The 18,845-nt window shown below is 41.3% G+C and overlaps 1 protein-coding gene across 1 annotated transcript in view; it reads left to right on the top strand.

The window, feature by feature from the left end:
• The window catches only part of LOC142698052 (oocyte zinc finger protein XlCOF7.1-like), a 56,413-nt gene extending 38,407 nt beyond the window's left edge, over positions 1 to 18,006 (top strand). The window contains exons 2-4 of the mRNA XM_075847783.1: positions 16,990 to 17,144; positions 17,631 to 17,804; positions 17,889 to 18,006. Coding sequence (XP_075703898.1) covers positions 16,990 to 17,144; positions 17,631 to 17,804; positions 17,889 to 17,975 — 416 coding nt within the window. The 3' untranslated portion in view covers positions 17,976 to 18,006. The remainder of the gene's footprint in view (positions 1 to 16,989; positions 17,145 to 17,630; positions 17,805 to 17,888) is intronic.
• Positions 18,007 to 18,845: the final 839 nt, after the last annotated feature.

The following is an 18,845-nucleotide window of genomic DNA, read 5'->3' as shown; positions in this document are numbered from 1 at the left end:
TTACCACATGTGGTGTATTGTTTTACTCGGGAGAAATTGCTTTACAAATTTTACAGTGCTTTTTCTCCTTCAGTCCTTGTGTAAATGAGAAAAAATTAGCTAAACCTACATTTTCTTTGAAAAAATTTAGATTGTCATTTTCAGGGCCTACTTTCAATAATTTCTGCAAAAAACCTGTGGGGTCAAAATGCTCACTATACCCCTAGATAATTTCCTCAATGGGTGTAGTTTCCAAAATTGGGTCACTTGTGGGGGGGGGGGGGGTTCCACTGTTTTGTCCCCTCAGGGGCTATGTTAATGTGACATGGCCACCGCAAACCATTCCTGCTAAATTTGAGCTCCAAAAGCCAAATGGCGCTCTTTCCCTTCTAAGCCCTGCCGTGTGTCCAAATAGCAGTTTATTACCACATGTGGGGTATTGTTTTACTCGGGAGAAATTGCTTTACAAATTTTGCAGTGCTTTTTCTCCTTTAATCCTTGTGGAAATGAGAAAAAAAATAGCTAAACCTACATTTTGTTTGAAAAAATGTAGATTTTAATTTTCACGGCCTACTTCCAATAATTTATGTAAAAAACCTGTGCGGTCAAAATGCTCACTATACCCCTAGATAATTTCCTTGAGGTGTGTAGATTCCCAAATGGGGTCACTTTTGGGGGATTTTCACTGTTTTGGCACTGCAAGAGCCCTTCAAACCTGACACGGTGCCTAAAATATATTCTAATAAAAATAAGGCCTCAAAATCCTCTAGGTACTCCTTTGCTTCTGAGGCCGGTGCTTCAGTCCAGTAGCACGCTACGGCCACATGTGCATTTCTCTGGTAAAACCTTCTGTGTTATAAAGAAAATTGTATTAAAAATTTATTTCTGCAAAAAAATATGAAATTTGTAAATTTCACCTCTACATTGCTTTAATTCCTGTGAAATGTCTAAAGGGTTAAGACATTTTCTATATGCTGAAAATGTGAGAAATTGCTGCTAAAGTTCAAAGCCTTGTAACGTCCTAGAAAAATAAAAGAATGTTCAAAAAACGATGCCAATCTAAAGTGTAATGGCTCCACATACCTGAGTCACTCCCCGCCCGTCTCGCTGCTGTCAGTGCTGCACACGCCGGTTACTCTGGATATTCGCTGCTGCTGCTCATAATGGGACTCCACCGTGTAGATTAGTCTTGTGATCAGAGTTTGTGGTCGTCCATTTCCGCAAAGGAGGAACAAAGATCCGACAGAAAGTTACACAAGTCACAGAACTTCAACTGTAATTCCATCTCAGAGGAGAGAACAACAACAACTCCCAGCATGTCCAGACTGTTATTATGGGATATCAGAGGACATTACAGGGAGGAGATATAAGAGGAGAGGACTACAACTCCCAGCATGTCCAGACTGTTATTATGGAATATCAGAGGACATTACAGGGAGAAGGTATAAGAGGAGAGAACTACAAATCCCAGCATGTCCAGACTGTTATGGAATATCAGAGGAAATTACAGGGAGGAGGTATAAGAGGAGGTATAAGAGGCTAGAACTACAACTCCCAGCATGTCCAGACTGTTATTATGGGATATCAGAGGACATTACAGGGAGAGCAGTATAAGAGGAGAGAACTACAAATCCCAGCAGGTCCAGGCTGTTATTATGGGATATCAAAGGACATTACAGGGAGGAGTAAAAGAGGGGAGAACTACAACTCCCAACATGTCCAGACTGTTTCTATGGGATATCAGAGGACATTACAAGGAGGAGGTATAAGAGGAGAGAACTACAACTCCCAGCATGTCCAGACTGTTATGTGATATCAGAGGACTTTACAGGGAGGAGGTATAAGAGGGGAGGACTACAACTCCCAACATGTTCAGGCTTTTATTATGGGATATCAGAGAACATTACAGGGAGGAATTGTAAGAGGAAAGGACTACAACTCCCAGCATGTCCAGACTGGTATTATGGTATATCAGAGGACATTACAGGGAGGGATATAAGAGGGGAGGACTACAACTCCCAGCAGGTCCATGCTGTTATTATGGGTTATCTGAGGACATTACAGGGAGGAGGTATAAGAGGAGAGAACTACAACTCCCAGCATGTCTAGGCTGTTACTATGTGATATCAGAGGACATTACAGGGAAGAGGTAAAAGAGGAGAGAACTACAACTCCCAGCATGTCCAGACTGTTATTATGGGATATATGGCACAATGCAAATAAATATATATAATTTTGACTGTGATTTTCTGTTTTTTTTTTTCATATAATCTATCTCTCACTGGTAAAATTAACCTAGCCTAAAAATTCTAGACTGTTCATGTCTTTGACAGTGGGCAAACTTACAAAATCAGCAAGGGATCAAATACTTATTTCCTCCACTGTATGTACTGATCTTGGTTCTGGTGCTGTATATATGTCAGAGCTTGGTTCTAGTGCTGTATTTATGTACTGAGCTTGGTTCTAGCGCTTTATTTATGTACTGAGATTGGTTCTGGTACTGTATATATGTCAGAGCTTGGTTCTAGTGCTGTATTTATGTACTGAGCTTGGTTCTAGCGCTTTATTTATGTACTGAGCTTGGTTCTGGTACTGTATATATGTCAGAGCTTTGTTCTGGTGTTGTATATATGTACTGATCTTGGTTGTGGTACTGTATTTATGTACTGAGCTTGGTTGTGGTACTGTATATATGTCAGAGCTTGGTTCTGGATCTGTAGTTATATAGGATATATCTATAATAACAAAATTGCAGGGCAGATGGAGTTGTTCTCAATTCATTATATATTTAATGGTAATCTGTCAGGTAGTTTTAACCCCTTGAACCGCCAATATGTGGTGATAGATGACCTGACAATATTTCCAAACATTCCCTTGCATGTTTTTTTCAGATGCAGCAAAATCCTTAAAATCCACTTTTAAAACGGTGCACACTATATGCTAATTAGTCATTAGAGTGTCATGGGGCGGTGCCGCTATCCTGAAGAGTCGCATAGTCCTGCCTCCAAACCCACCTTTCTATGTTTGAGTGACATCTCCCTGGCTGATACAACTTTCTCGGATGCGCCATTGCCTTGTGGCACTATACAAAAGGGGGGCTGTGTGGCACTATACACAAAGGGGGACTGTGTGGCACTATACACAAAGGGGAGCTGCGTGGCACTATACACAAGGGGGAGCTGTGTGGCACTATACACATGGGGGAACTGTATGGCACTATTTACAAGGAAGAGGGCTGTGGCTCTATCTACAGGGGGCTGAGTATGGCGCAATCTACAGTGGTCTGTGTGCTGCACTTTCTACTAAAGGGGTGCTGTGAGCACTGCATACAAGGGAGTGGGGCTGTGTGGCACTATATACAGTGGTAGCTGTACAGCGCAATATACAGTTGGGGGATTTTTTGGCGATATCTACAGGGGGGCTGTATGGCACTATCTACAAGGGGGAGGTGGGGGCGCTATCTACAAATGGGGTGTTACACTGTCTATAGGTGGGGCTATATAGCACTGTCTACAGGGGGGCTGTATGGCACATTCTACAGGGGGCACTATTTATAAGGGGGCCTGCTTGTGGCACCGGGGGGGGGGGCCTGGTCAAGAGTTTGCTATGGGGCCCAGTCTTTCCTAGTTACGCCCCTGCTAACCATCGATATCCATCAGGGAAAAATAGCGACAAGAACTCACTTTAAAAATGTGGATGTTAACAGTTATATTGACTTCACAAGCGCCCATTACAAACCTTGGCTAGTTAACATACCCAACAACCAGTTCAAAAGAATCAAGAAAAACTGCAGCCCAAATAAGATTTTCCGCCAACAAGCAAATATTTTAAAGAAAAGGTTCAAAGAAAAAAAGTATCCTAAACAGATTGTAGAAACTGCCTACCAGTCATCCCTAATGACTACACAACAAACCCTGCCGCATAAAACAAAACAGTTACCAAATCAAACACTAACAAACAAGCGCAAACACAATTTTATTACTGATTATAATAGTGAACACAAAACCCTCAAGAATATCCTACATTTTGTGCAGTGATCCAGTTCTAAAGACAACCATACCAGACAGGCCAGGCTTTACATATATAAAGGGACGTAGCATTAACCCCTTCAGGACTGAGCCTGTTTTGGCCTTCAGGACGAAGCCGATTTTTCAAATCTGACATGTGTCACTTTATGTGGTAATAACTCCGGAATGCTTTTACCTATCCAAGCGATTCTGAGATTATTTTCTCGTGACATATTGTACTTTATGTTAGTGAAAAAATTTGGTCGATAAATTCAATATTTATTTGTGAAAAACATCAAAATTTAGAGAAAATTTGCAAAAATTAACATTTTTCCAAATTTAAATCTATCTGCTTGGAAGACAGATAGTATTACCACACAAAATACTTACTAGTTTATATTTCCCATATGTCTACTTTATATTTGCATCATTTTTGGAACATTCTTTTATTTTTTTAGGACGTTACAAGGCTTAGAACTTTAGCAGCGATTTCTCGTATTTTCAAGAAAATTTCAAAAGCCAATTTTTTCAGGGACCAGTTCAGTTTTGAAGTGGCTTTGAGGGCCCTATATATTAGAAAGTCCCCATAAATCACCCCATTTTGAAAACTGCACCCCTCAAAGTATTCAAAACAGCATTCAGAAAGTGTTTTAAACCTTTAGACGTTTCACAGGAATTAAAGCAAAGTAGGTGAAATTTACAAATTTCATTTTTTTTGCCAAAATTCAGATGTAATCCATTTTTTTCTGTAACACAGAAGGTTTTTTTCCAAGAAATGCAACTGAATATTTATTGCCCAGATTCTGCACTTTTTAGAAATATCCCACATGTGGCTGAAGTGTGCTAACGGCCTGAAGCACAGGCCTCAGAAGCTAAGGAACACCTAGGGGATTTTGGGGCCTCCTTTTTTTAGAATATATTTTAGGCACCATGTCAGGTTTGAAGAGTTTTTGTGCTGCCGATACAGTAAAAACAGAGAAAAAGTGACCCCATTTTGGAAACTGCACGCCTCAAGGAATCTTTCTAGGGGTATAGTTAGCATTTTGACCGCACAGTTGTTTTGCAAAATTTATTTGAATTAGTGTGTGAATATGAAAATTTACTTTTTTTCTGGAAAAACATAGAAATTTTAAATTTTTACAAGGAATAAAGGAGAAAAAGCACATTACATTGGTAAAGAAATTTCTCCCAATTACGACAATACCACATATGTGGTAATACACTGCTGTTTGGACCCACAGCAAGGCTCAGAAGAGAAGGAGCGTCATTTGGATTTTGGAGCACGGATTTTGCTGGAATCGTTTTCAGTGCCATGTCGAGTTTGCAATGCCCTGGAGCGACCAAAACAGTGGAAACCCCCCAAAAGTGACCACATTTTGGAAACTGGACTCCTCAAGGAATCCTTCTAGGGGTATAGTTAGCATTTTGACCCCACAGTTGTTTTGAAAAATTTATTTGAACTAGTGTGTGAATATAAAAATCTACTTTTTTTCTGGAAAAACATAGAGATTTTAAATGTTTACAAGAAATAAAGGAGAAAAAGCACTATAACATTTGTAAAGCAATTTCTCCCGATTACGGCAATACCACATATGTGGTAATACACTGCTGTTTGGACCCACAGCAAGGCTCAGAAGAGAAGGAGCGTCATTTGGATTTTGGAGCACGGATTTTGCTGGAATAGTTTTCAGTGCCATGTCGCATTTGCAATGCCGTGGAGCGACCAAAACAGTGGAAACCCCCCAAAAGTGACCCCATTTTGGAAACTGGACCCCTCAAGGAATATTTTTAGGGGTATAGTTAGCATTTTTCTTTAAATTTGTCTTTATTAAGAATTTGATGTCACATCATATACAGACATTTCAAAACCATCGTATAAAGGTAAATCAGTGTAGACATCTTTTTTTTTACAAAATTTATTTGAATTAGTGTGTGAATATGAAAATCTACTTTTTTTCTGGAAAAACATAGAAATTTTAATTTTTTACAAGGAATAAAGGAGGAAAAGAACCACTACATTTGTAAAGCAATTTCTCCCGATTAAGGCAATACCACATATGTGGTAATACACTGCTGTTTGGACCCACAGCAGGGCTCAGAAGAGAAAGAGCGTCATTTGGATTTTGGAGCACGGGAATGGAATAGTTTTCAGTGCCATGTCGCATTTGCAATGCCCTGGAGGGACCAAAACAGTGGAAGCCCCCCAAAAGTGACCCCATTTTGGAAACTGGACCCCTCCAGTGATTTTTTCTAGAGGTGTGATCAATTTTTTAACCACATAATTTTTTGCAGAATCTTGTGGATATCTGACGTGAAAAAGAACATTTACATTTTTTTTCACAACTGCTTCATTCATAGGACAGAGTTTTCAGACACAGAGCATGCAAGTGAAGAAAAGCACCTTAACATTTATTGGCCCATTTGTACCGAGTTCAGAGATACCCCCAAAGTGGTCCAAATATGTTGTGTGGACACATGGCAGTGCAGGGAAGTGAAGCAGAAGCCTTAGTTTTTCAGGACTCAAGTTTTGCATGAGACTCTGAGCCCCCATAATGATGGGAAACCCCCATAAATGGCCTCATTTTGATAACTACACCCCTCTAAGAATTTTTCTCGGTGTGCGATCACATTTTTGACCACACATTTTTTTTGCAGAATCTTGTCGAAATCTGGCGTGAAAAAAACTATTTTCAATTTTTTCACCAATGTTTCATTTATAGGACAGATTGTTCAGAGCATACAAGTGAAGAAAAACACCTCAATATTTATTGGCCCATTTGTACAGAGTTTAGAGATACCCCCAAAGTGGTCCAAATATGTTGCGTGGGCACATGGCAGTGCCTGGAATTCAAGGAGCAGCCTTTGATTTTCAGGGCCCAAGTTTTGCCTGATTGGTTCAACGGCTCCATTTGATCTTTGAAGAGACTCTGAGCCCCCATAATGATGGAAAACACTCAGAAATGACCCAATTTTGAATACTACACCTCTCAAGGAATTTATCTAGGGGTGTCATCACTTTTTTGACCGCACAGTTTTTTTGCAGAATCTTGTGGAAATGTGGTGTGAAAAAGAACATTTTCACATTTTTTTCACAAATGCTTCATTTATAGGACAGATTTTTCAGACACAGAGCATGCAAGTGAAGAAAAGCACCTCAACATTTATCAGGCTATTTCGAGTTTAGAAATACCCCCAACTTGGCCCTAATCTGCTGTTGCTGGACATATGGCAGGGCCAGAAAGTATTGGAACACCACAAGGATTTTGAGGCCTTATTTTACTTGGATGATTTTTGGGCACATGTCATGTTTGCATTGGCCTAAAAATTTGTGCAGATACTACACGGTATTACAAATCCTAGGTATTCATCTAGGGGTATAATGGGTATTTTTAGTTTTGTTATAGAGGGGATGTTCAACTTTTAAATGGTGAAATGGTTATGGTAAGGCGCTGTAATTTTAAATGAAAGGGACGATAATTATAATTGAAAGGGGCAGATACAAATTTAATTTAGAACTCCAGAGAGGTGTGATATATTTGGAAGCACTCCTTGATACACAGTCCAGGGTGGGTGGGACAGGTGTTACACTGGTATGTCGTGTCTCTTCTTATGCCTCTTTTGGCACAGACATGACACCTTTTCTGGGGGCGCTTTTTTTTTTCTGTGGACGGCACTTCACCAGGAAAGTGCTGTCCTGGAACTATCCTGGGGACATCACTGCTTGCAGAGGTAGAACTTTCCCCTACCTCTGCCACATTCCCAAAGAGAAGGGATTTAATTACCTTCTCCTTGTACTCCAAGTATGTCCCCTCCTGACCAGTGCTCCTGTATATTACAAAGGAGTTGTACAATGCCATTTGGACAAAGTGCACCGCCAATTTTTTGTATCAAATTTTTGATTTCCGCATGGCATTGTACGGCTTGAGCATCTGGTCAGAAAGGTCCACTCCCCCCCATGTATTTGTTATAGGCCTGGATGCAGACAGGCCGTGACGTGGTGGTGGGTGTTGCACCACGCACAGGGACCAGGGAGCAGGTGGCGTCATGAATGGATGTTAGCATTAGGACATCCTTCTTGTCCCTGAATTTTTAAAAAAGGACCCCTTCACTATGGAGTGCCCTGCTCTCCCCACGATGCAGGGGTTTACTGAGAAGGGTTTTTGGGAGCTGTCTCTGGTTTTTGCGGACCGTCCCACACGCCACTGTTTTTTGCTCTGCCAGGCATTTGAACAGGGGTACACTTGTATACCAGTTGTCTATATACAAGTGGTACCCCTGATTAAACAGTGGGTGCAGGAGGTCCCAGACAATCTTCCCAGTTGTGGTCAGGACAGGTGGGCAGTTTGGGGGCTCAATCTGACTGTCCCTTACCTCATATATTCTAAAAGTATGTGTGTAGCCCGACTCCGACTCACACAACTTATAGATCTTGATGCCATACCTGGCACGTTTGTTGGGCAAATACTGCCTGAACTTCACCCTTCCTTTGAAATGCACCAGGGACTCGTCAATGGCAATTTCTCTTGATGGGGTATAGGATGATGCAAATGTTTGGGCCAAATGGGAAATAAGGGGTCTAATTTTATAGAGTCGATCGAAATTTGGGTCATTCTGGGGGGTGCACTGGGAATTATCATTAAGGCCTCATTTACACGAGCGTATTATACGCGCGTGCGACGCGCGTGCTTTTCACGCGTGTCGTACGCACCTATAATAGTCTATGGGGCTGTTTAGACGATGCGTGAATTTTGCGCTGCGTGAGTGCGTTGCGTAAAACTCACGACATGTTCTATATTCTTGCGTTTTTCACGCAACACGCACCCATTGACTTCAATGGGTGCGTGAAAACAACGCATGCCACACGGAAGGTCCTGCGTTGCATGCGCGAAAATCACGCAAGAGCTGTCAAAAGGATGAATGTAAACAGAAAAGCACCACGTGCTTTTCTGGTTACAAACATCCAAACGGAGTGTCAAATTAGAGATGAGCGCACGTTTTGACCGAACCCGGCAAAAAATGTTCGGGTACGCGACGTCAGGAGACAGTCACTGCCCACGGTGCTGAAAGACTTAAACTGTTTCAGCACCATGGACAGTGACTTTCGATCACAATATACATATACGTGTAAAAAAAAACAGAAGTTCGGACTTACCGATAAGTCCCGGCTCCTTCCTCCAGTCCGACCTCCCGGGATGACAATTCAGGCCAAGTGACAGCTGCAGCCAATCACAGGCCAAGCACAGGCTGCAGCCAATCACAGGCTGCAGCGGTCTCATGGCCTGCCGCGTCATCCTGGGAGGTGGGGCCGGATGACAAGAGAGGGACGCGTCACCAAGGCAACGGCCGGGAGACCGGACTGGAGGAAGCAGGCAGTTCATGGTAAGTTTGAATGTCTTTTTTTATTCACAGGTTGGTGTATATTGTGATCGGCATTCACTGATGAGGGTGCTGAAAGAGTTACTGCCGATCAGTTAGCTCTTTCAGCACCTTGGACAGTGACGGGCGTCGACTACCTCATCTCTATGATGGCGGCTGCGTGAAAATCACGCAGCCGCGCATCATACACGGATGACACACGGAGCTGTCAAATTCCTTTTGCGCGCGCAAAACGCAGCGTTTTTTGCGCGCGCAAAACGCACACGCTCGTGTAAATCCGGCCTAAAATGCAAGAATTTTTGGATTGCCTCAAAACGAGCCCTGGGCATTGTGGTGCGGTATAAGGGGCAGTGGTACAGAATATCGGTGGACCAATAGGCCCTCACCGATGGCTTCTTCGTTAGGCCCATGTTTAGGACCAATCCCCAGTACTGAAGCATTTCTGCTTTGTCGGTGGGATGCCACCTGTATGGCCAGGCATAAAAACTACCAGGGTTGACAGCAATGAATAGTTGAGCACAGAGATTAGTTTGCTCAACAATATTTTCCACAACGCTGTCCGAAAAAAAGAGCTGGAAAAACTCCATTTCGGACAGTCCTGATGTCTGGACTTGGACCCCTGCAGCAGCAGTAAAGTCCGGTACTTGGGGGGTATAGGAGGTTGGCGGCAACCAATTGGGTTCAGGTGCAGGTGTAACCTGAACACTAACCCTCCTGCGACAGCGAGGAGGTTCTTCGGTGTCGCTTGAGGAGGAGGACAGCACAAATGCAGACCCAGGATCACTCTCAGTATCGGTGTCTGATGCGAGCATCTCATACGCCTCCTCTGCACTAAAGATTTTGCGGGCCATTTTTATTATTTTTACTAAAGTGTATATGTGGACTTGTATACTAAAGTGCTATATACAACAAATGTATAATATAACTTTTTTTGTCTTTTTTTTTTACATAAAACACTAAATACTAACACTAATGTACACTAATATATATATTTTTTTATTTTTTATTTTATGACACTAAAACTCTCACTAACATGGACAAAAAGACTGACTAACTGACGCTGACGACTGACTGACTAACTGACGCTGACTGACTGACTAAATTTACGCTGACTAACACTGACTAAAGTACACTGACAAAAAGACGACGCTGACTGACAATCACACACACTGACTGATGCTAACTGACGCTGATTGACTGATGCACTGATCTAACACTAACGTACGCAAAAAAAAATTTGTTTTCTGACACTAAAACTGGCTAACGGTGACTAAACTACACTGACAAAAAGACGATGACTAACTGACGCTGATTAATTGACAAACAAGACGGTCTGACGCTGACTAACAGACGGTCTTACACCGACTAAATTGATGCTGACTAACACTCACTAACACTCACTAACGCTCACTAACGCTGACTAACTCTCACTAACACTCACTAAACTTTTTTTTTTTTTGAGTTTTATGTTTTTTGTTTTTTTAAAAAGAACAGAAAAAAATCTCCCTTATAGACTGGGAGGGGAAGGGAGGGGGTGATCACAGTTAAAGGCTGTGATCAAGGGGTTTATTGGTTGTTTTTGGGCTTTTTTTTAAACTTCTTCACACGACGTCCACAGGCGCCTATCTCCTGAACTTCCTGACTCCAACAGGAAATCGGAGCCTGTGACGTCGTTCTTCTAAGATCCTAAGCTCTTATTGGAAAGTCTGAACAGACTAACCAATCAGAGCGATCTGGAGCAAGGGACCGTTTTTATTCGTCCCTTGTAGTCTGCCTGGACATCGGGTCAGACTGACTGTGAAGTTAACCGCCGCTGCGGTGTTGCGCAGCGCGGCGGCTAACTTTTAAAGTGCAGACGTTACTGCACGTCAAGGTGCGTGAATGAACTGCACACATTGACGTGCATTAACATCAAGGTGCGGGAAGGGGTTAAGAATATCATTGAACCAAGCAGATTAAAGGAAGAAAAAAGACAAATACCCTCCATCAGCTTCCTCCCCAAAAAGTTGGCTCCTACAGATGTAACAATACAAGATGTCAGTGCTGTGACAACATAAGCCATAGGAAAACATCTTCCACATGCAATATTACAAATATTGAAACGTTTCCCATAAAACAATTTTTGAACTGTGCTTCTAACTATGTAGTCTATCTGTTAGAGTGCACATGTGGCCTCCAATACATAGGTAGAACCAAACCACCGCTGAGAACTCGAGTGAATAAACATAGATCTAATACCCATAATAATCTTCTTAAACATGGTGTATCTAGGCACCTAAACCAGCAGCACAATGGAGCCTTTAAGACAACCATTATACCTCTAGAACAGATTCCCATCAATGCTAATAATAGATTCTCCAAACTGAAGAACAGGGAGGCCTACTGGATCTACAAATACCACAGCTTGACCACAGATAGACTAAATGAGTCCATCGAAAATACCAACCATGATGGATAACTAGACTGTCACTCTGGTACTGTCATCCCCATTCAGTCCGTTTGCATTTTAAACAGATGGAACGGATATATATCCTTACTGTGACACTTCATTCTATCCATCTACCCAACCGCAAGAGGGGTCCTACATATATTTATTCTATGAGGCATGGCAGGTAGAAATATCTTTACAACATATTTATCCTCTACCCCATTAAAACCAAATATATACATGAATGCTGATACCGTATAGATGTAACTATTTTACCACTATTTTTTGACACTTGACTGAAAGAGAAAAAAACATAATAGATGCACTAGTCTCAGAATTTGTTCATATCTCACAAAGACACACATATCTTTGTTGATATTTTACTTTACAATCATAATATTTTATCATTTCATTTTGAAACAGCGGAATACACAATTTTTACTATATTTAGTTTCATTCTAACTATGAGGAACGAAATATGCGGGTTTTATTTTGTCAAAATAAGACATTGGTAAAACCTGCAAATTAAATTTTTAGAATTTATTTTACTTTAATATTGTTAATAAAAACACGGAATACACAACAATTTTCATTGTATTTCGTTTCCTTCTAACCATTAGGAACGAAGTATGTGTTTCTTACTGTCAAAAAATAAGACATTGCTAAAAATCTCATAATGTAAAGGGGTTCTTTTGACAGCCAACAATTCATTATTAATTTAGGTGCCGACACTAGCAAAATATGGGATATCACCAATATGCTACAATATAAACATATTCTTATGATATTTGATGTCAATCCTCATACCCTACAATATATATAAAGTGTCTATGACAATTCACTACTTTATGCATATGAACTGCTATCTCAATGTTTACCAATTATTTATTATTTTTTCTTTTAAATCACAAAGTATAAATTTTTAAATATACTTCATTATGTTCAAACAATAGGAAACAAAAAACATGACTTTTACTGCCAAAAAATATGAAATAAGACAACTAACATGACAAAATGTGTTTTTATGACAGTTGCCAATCCATTATTTATTCCATTTGAGTATTTATTTGTTCAAATATTTACTGCTCTATCAAATTTCGTTCTATTGAAACATGTGGAAACAAAATCTGCCGTTTTTAATCACTAGTTTGTATACCATAAGTGTTCCCCCTCCCTCCTCCCTTCCCATACTTTTTCAAAATATGTGAAACAATGCCTCTACACCGGTCTTTCCCTGTCTTTTCCATTATATAACCAAGAACTATAAACAAGCAAACATGTACAACAAACCTGATGAAGGGACCGCGAGATCACGCTATGCAAAACTTTACCAAAATGTCGGGAGCGTGAATAGACATCGCATCCTGGCTGGAGGCAATGTCTATACACTCTCAAGACACTTCAGTAAAGTTAATGTGTGAGTAAGTGATATCGTGAGATCACGCTGCGTGTGCTGTGAAAGAAGCTGGGCTGGAACGATGAGAAGTGTATGACGTTGATTGGTCAGCGTCATACACTTCTCTTTACAATGCCTACTTGGTCAAAAGTAAAAAAAATGGCCACGTTGTTAAGGGGTTAAAGAGGCTCTGTTACCAGTTTATAAGTGTCCTGTCTCCTACATAATCTGATTGGTGCTGTAATGTAGATAACAACAGTGGTTTTTATTTTAAAAAACGATTATTTTTGATCAAATTATGAAGAATTTTAGATTTATGCTAATTAGTTTCTTAATGCCCAACTGGGCGTTTTTTTTTACTTTTGACCAAGTGGGCATTGTAAAAAGAAGTGTATGACGCTGACCAATCATTTTGTTCTTCACGTTATTTTAGAGAAAAAATGGGAAAAGGTTTTATTTGAAAAATATTATATTTTTTGTACACAACTATATGCCATGTTAAATACTTTTGTGTCAAAAAAGACAACAGTATTGTAGGTATGATACGTTTATTGGCTAACCAATACACCATTTTTTTACTGTACTTTGTACATAACTAAACACTTTTACTAATTTCTAAACATCTTATTACTCCCCTGGGGATGATTAGATTATTAGATCGCTGGTACAATACACTGTAATTAGGGCTGGGCGATTAATCAAATTAGTTTGATTAGTTTGCCCTCAATGGCTCTGGACGATTCTGTTTTCTAACAGAATCATTGAATCGATTCTTTATTGCCGCTGGGCTGCAGGAGGAAGCTCCACCTCGTCATCTGCCTGGTCTGCCCCATCTGACAAGCTGCTCCCCGTTCTGTCCCTGCTTCCCCACGGAACTGCTGATCTGTACTGACCAAAATGATACACTACAGAACAGCAGTTTTATGGGGGGGCAGAGACTCCTAGTATATAGTCATACTGCCCTGTAGATACCACCCCCTTGCAGATCGCACCACCACCCCCCCCTTGCAGATCACACCCCCACGCCCCAATGTAGATCACACCCCTTCCACCCCATTGTAGATGCCAGGATAAAAAGGTATTTGCAGAGGTTAAAAGTTGTAAAGTTATGCAGAATTATTATAGCAATACTATATATGTTAAAAAGTTATTTTTATTAAATTATCTCTTGGTATTACTGTGAAATAAACAGAAAAATAAGAAAATCGAGATTCAAATCGAAAATCTCCCAGACCTACCTGTAACACTAATGTATCGCAGTACATTGTGATTAATATTAAAGGACGGGTGCCGCGAAAAATTTTTTTTTATATCAATTTGCTTTTAGTGTTTTATTAAAAATGTTTTTATTTATTTGTGTGTTTGTGTTTTCATTTTTTTTATTTTTGAACTTTTTCTTGTCTATGGGGGCTGCCATTTGTTTTTCCATCTCTGTGTGTGTCGATTTACGACACATACAGTGATGGAATACGACACATACAGCCCCATAGTGAATGCGAAAGGGACCCGTTCCATTCACTATGCTGTACGCCGTCTGTGTGGGAACGGCGCATGCGCCGCTCCCACACAGTCCAAATGGAAGGTCTTCGGCCGAGCGATGTCCGGCGCCATTTTCTTGTGGACCGGAAGTCGCGGCCGGACAGTAAGATTACTACTTCTGGTCGCGGCTTCCGGACTTGTGTATTAATCCAAGCACTTGGAGCGGAGGGAGCAGACGGAGCGGACGGACCGGAGGGAGCGGCGGCGGCAGGAGCAGGTAAGTTATTTCTGTGTTTGTTCGTGTTATTTAGTGTGTGATTACCACTGTATGAAAACCTACTACACTGTGTGTTTGCTCAAAAAATGGCGACACACAGTGTAGTAGGTTTGAACATTCAATCCCCTCCTTTCTCCTGGCACTAGCCAGGATAAGGGAGGGGGGATTCTGTGAGCTCACTAGAGCGTGTGTGTTTACACCAAATTTGCAGCATAAAGCAATGTGGTTGCTTTACCGCATGCCAATGCTGCAAATTTGGGAAGTGCTCCATCTAGTGACCAGCACTGGGACATGTTATAAATTAGAATCTAATTTATAATATTTCCTGACTCGTGAAAAAATTAAAAAAATTAGAACAACGTTTAATCATTTATACACTAACTGTTTAACTAAAAAAAAAAAAAAAAATTCTAGCGACACATTCCCTTTAAAGAGGCTCTGTCACCACATTATAAGTGCCCTATCTTCTAAATAATATGATCGGCACTGTAATGTAGATTACAACAGTGTTTGTTATTTAGAAAAACAATAAATTTTGATGGAGTTATGACCTATTTTAGCTTTATGCTACTGACTTTCTTAATAGACAACTGGGCGTGTTTTACTTTCGACGAAGTGGAGGTGAACAATCAGCGTCATACACTTCTCTCCATTCATTTATTCAGCACATAGTGATCCTGTGTTGTTCACTATGTGCAGCCACATACTCACACACTAACATTACTGAAGTGCCATGTGAGTTAATAGACATCGCGTCCAACCAACGGGATATCTATTCATCACTGCCGACACTTCGGTAACGTTGCTGTGCTGGAAATTCCACACAAACGTTACCTAAGTGTCGTCAGTGATGAATAGATATGTATTCGAAACAATAATGTTGTACAACTGACATATTGAACCTGACATTGTAGAGAGCGGATGAGATAAATGACGTGATGTGTTATAATCTACTGTATATCTGTCTTACTAGTGACACCCCGTTATCTGTTCAAGACGAAGAACTATTTGTAGCTTTGTTATAATTCCAGGATCTGCTTTTTATGACCACGGTGGAAATAACCTTCAAGACAAGTCTGACTCCGTATTTCACTCTCACATAAACTCTGCGGGAGACGATGTCCTCGTGTTGGGGTTTCTCTGGAATAACTTTACACCATCCCGAATAATGTCATCCAGTCCTGACCGCAAATGGGAAGACACTTTACAATAATGTTTCTGAGCTCCTTAAACTACACAATGAAAGAAGTTGTAAAATATGATAATTTATGTCCGGTCAATATTTTTGGGGTGATAACAATTATTTATTATTACAATTAATTATTTATATACAGTATATTTATATATAACTATTATGTATAGTTTGAAGGTTTTTTTACTGTACACAATTGGAATTGACAACTCATCATTACGCCACAATCTGGAGGTGAGGATGATCTCATAGAAGAGCCCCCTCCCAAACACTTAGGTGACAAGGGATCACACTGCATATTCCCTTTATATATGTCACCTCAGCTGCTGCAGAAGCTCACAGTTCATATCAAACACTGACTGCATAGTGTGCACCATGTCTTGTGAGATGTCAGCAATGTTTTCCCAGTATCCGCCATGTGTCAGGTTGTCAGGATTCAGGTCTTCATTGTCTAGGGGGGAAAAGTCTTCATTTTACTCTTCTCACCTGTGAGATATGCCATAAATGTCCGCTATATGGGGGTCCCACCTCTTTGTGGAGAACGGGGGTCCCCTGACTCGCCTGGTGAGGTGATGACTACATCCAGATGGAGAATGAATGGGAAGGTGACCACACATGTCCACGACTCTCTCCATTCACTTGAATAGGAGTTCCAGAAACAGCCGAGCATGGCCAGAGGTGGAGCCGCATCTATCAGACATTTCTGGCATATCCTGGGAGAAATGTCCGTGTTGGGAATACCCCTTTATTCCATGTGGTGATGGCTCTGAGAAGATGTTTCTCTCAATGAAGTTCTGTATGTCACACATGATGTTGTCCCCTGTATGATTTCCATCTTCTCCTTTCTTCATAAAGACGTCTGCAGTACTAGATCCTCCAGTTTTCTCATCCTCTCCTCCACAACGTTCCTTCTCCTGAATGACCGACAAAGGAGGGACGAGGACAGGAATGAGATGAGCAGAAGAATATTAGACTTCACCTTGGAGATCATCTACCTGTTGAGCGGAGAGGTAAACTTTTTTACATTATAGAACAAGTCACACAGAGGGAAGGGACAATACATAATAGGAAGTAATAGGAAGAATCCAGTGTCCTGTATAACAGCGTCCAGACCAGTGACGTCAAGAAGCCAACAGCAGAAAAGCTGAAGATCAGCCACCAATATGGTCAGTTATGTGTCATGTCACCAATGCAGCAATAGTAATGTTGTAGAGCAATGAGAATGACCAGGAACCAGGAGGATCAGGATGACCTCTATATAGAAACATAGAAGATGACGGCAGGAAGAGAGCACGTGGTCCATCTAGTCCCCCCAATATTATTTCCTTTTTAGTTTTGGCCTCGTTCTATTTTCTCAATGTCTTTTTGTGGGTGAGGTCTCCAGTATTACAGATGTGGGGTCACTAGAGGTCTATACAGCGGGGTCACAATCTCCCTCTTTCTACTGAGGGGGGAATACTGTGTTCAGTTCTCTAAGTGTCTCTCTCCATACACAGGAGTACACAATAGTGAAGAAGACATCGGGTGACTGTACGACTCCCGTCATCCATGAGTCAGGAGGATGGAGCAGTAGTCAGAGCCCCATCACAGAGCCTCCCCCTCACTCCCGGATACATGAGAAGAAGATCTTAGAACTGATCTACAAGATGACTGAGCTGCTGACTGGAGAGGTGACACTGCTGGGAATGCTGGGAAATTCTACAGTAACAGCACTGGAGGTGTCTGGGTGATGACTGTATCATTGTGTGTGTCAGGTTCCTATAAGGTGTCAGGATGTCACTGTCTATTTCTCCATGGAGGAGTGGGAGTATCTAGAAGGACACAAGGATCTGTACGAGTAGATCATGATGGAGAACTACCGGCCGCGCACATCACAAGGTAAGAAGAGACAGATATATATTTGGCATTACTGGGGGCACAGGCTGGACTGGCGGCCATGTTGAAGTCTTAATAGCTTCATGTGCAGTACATATACACATGTGTACAATGACATGTAATGTAGGAGCTCCACAATTTCGGCTCTTTTTGCATCACTTTAGAGCCTTACGTTTCCTGTATATGTCTGATAAATCTATAGATCTCCATTCACCAGACAGATTATAAAAGAGTGTCCTTTAGTACAAATAAAGCCAAGAGCAGTACACTGCATGAGGGCAGTGAAGCGAGGTGTACCGTCCTTTGCTTAATGTTTGTAATGCGCATGCGCTCATTGCCTCCGGACTCCTTTCAGCAACTTGTAAGTTCTTTTACTTTTGCTGAAACTGAGGGTTTGGACGTGGGCAGGTTTGGAACACTAAACTCCAGCTACAGAGAGACATGCTGGGGGTTCAGTGGCTGCAAACCTACTGACAGGTTCCCTTCTAAATGCTGCCAGGACTAGAGAACGCCTGTGAGTCCTGCTGCCCCCACCCACACAGATTGATTGACAGCTTTTCCTTTGTGATCCTGCTCATAAAATCTGAGAGTGTGACAGACGTTCCCGATGGGGCCGATGCAGCATATGTCCACGCAGCATATGTAAGGATCGATGCTGAAAGGGGTTAATATTAGCCCCCGACAGACATTGTAATCACCTGCTGTAAATCTGTGATGTGGAGGCCATTACTCTACACATCCGTGCACATTTGTGGGGATGGAAAATCATATTCCGTGACATGCTGCTCACTTTTAGTGTGGAAGATGGGCAGTTGTACCAGGTGTATGTTGCTGCC

Source organism: Rhinoderma darwinii, chromosome 1 (genome assembly GCF_050947455.1).
Source record: "Rhinoderma darwinii isolate aRhiDar2 chromosome 1, aRhiDar2.hap1, whole genome shotgun sequence".
Classification (NCBI taxonomy): domain Eukaryota; kingdom Metazoa; phylum Chordata; class Amphibia; order Anura; family Rhinodermatidae; genus Rhinoderma; species Rhinoderma darwinii.
The sequence above is the reverse complement of the archived record's forward strand: the minus strand, read 5'-3'. Positions and strand labels throughout refer to the sequence as shown.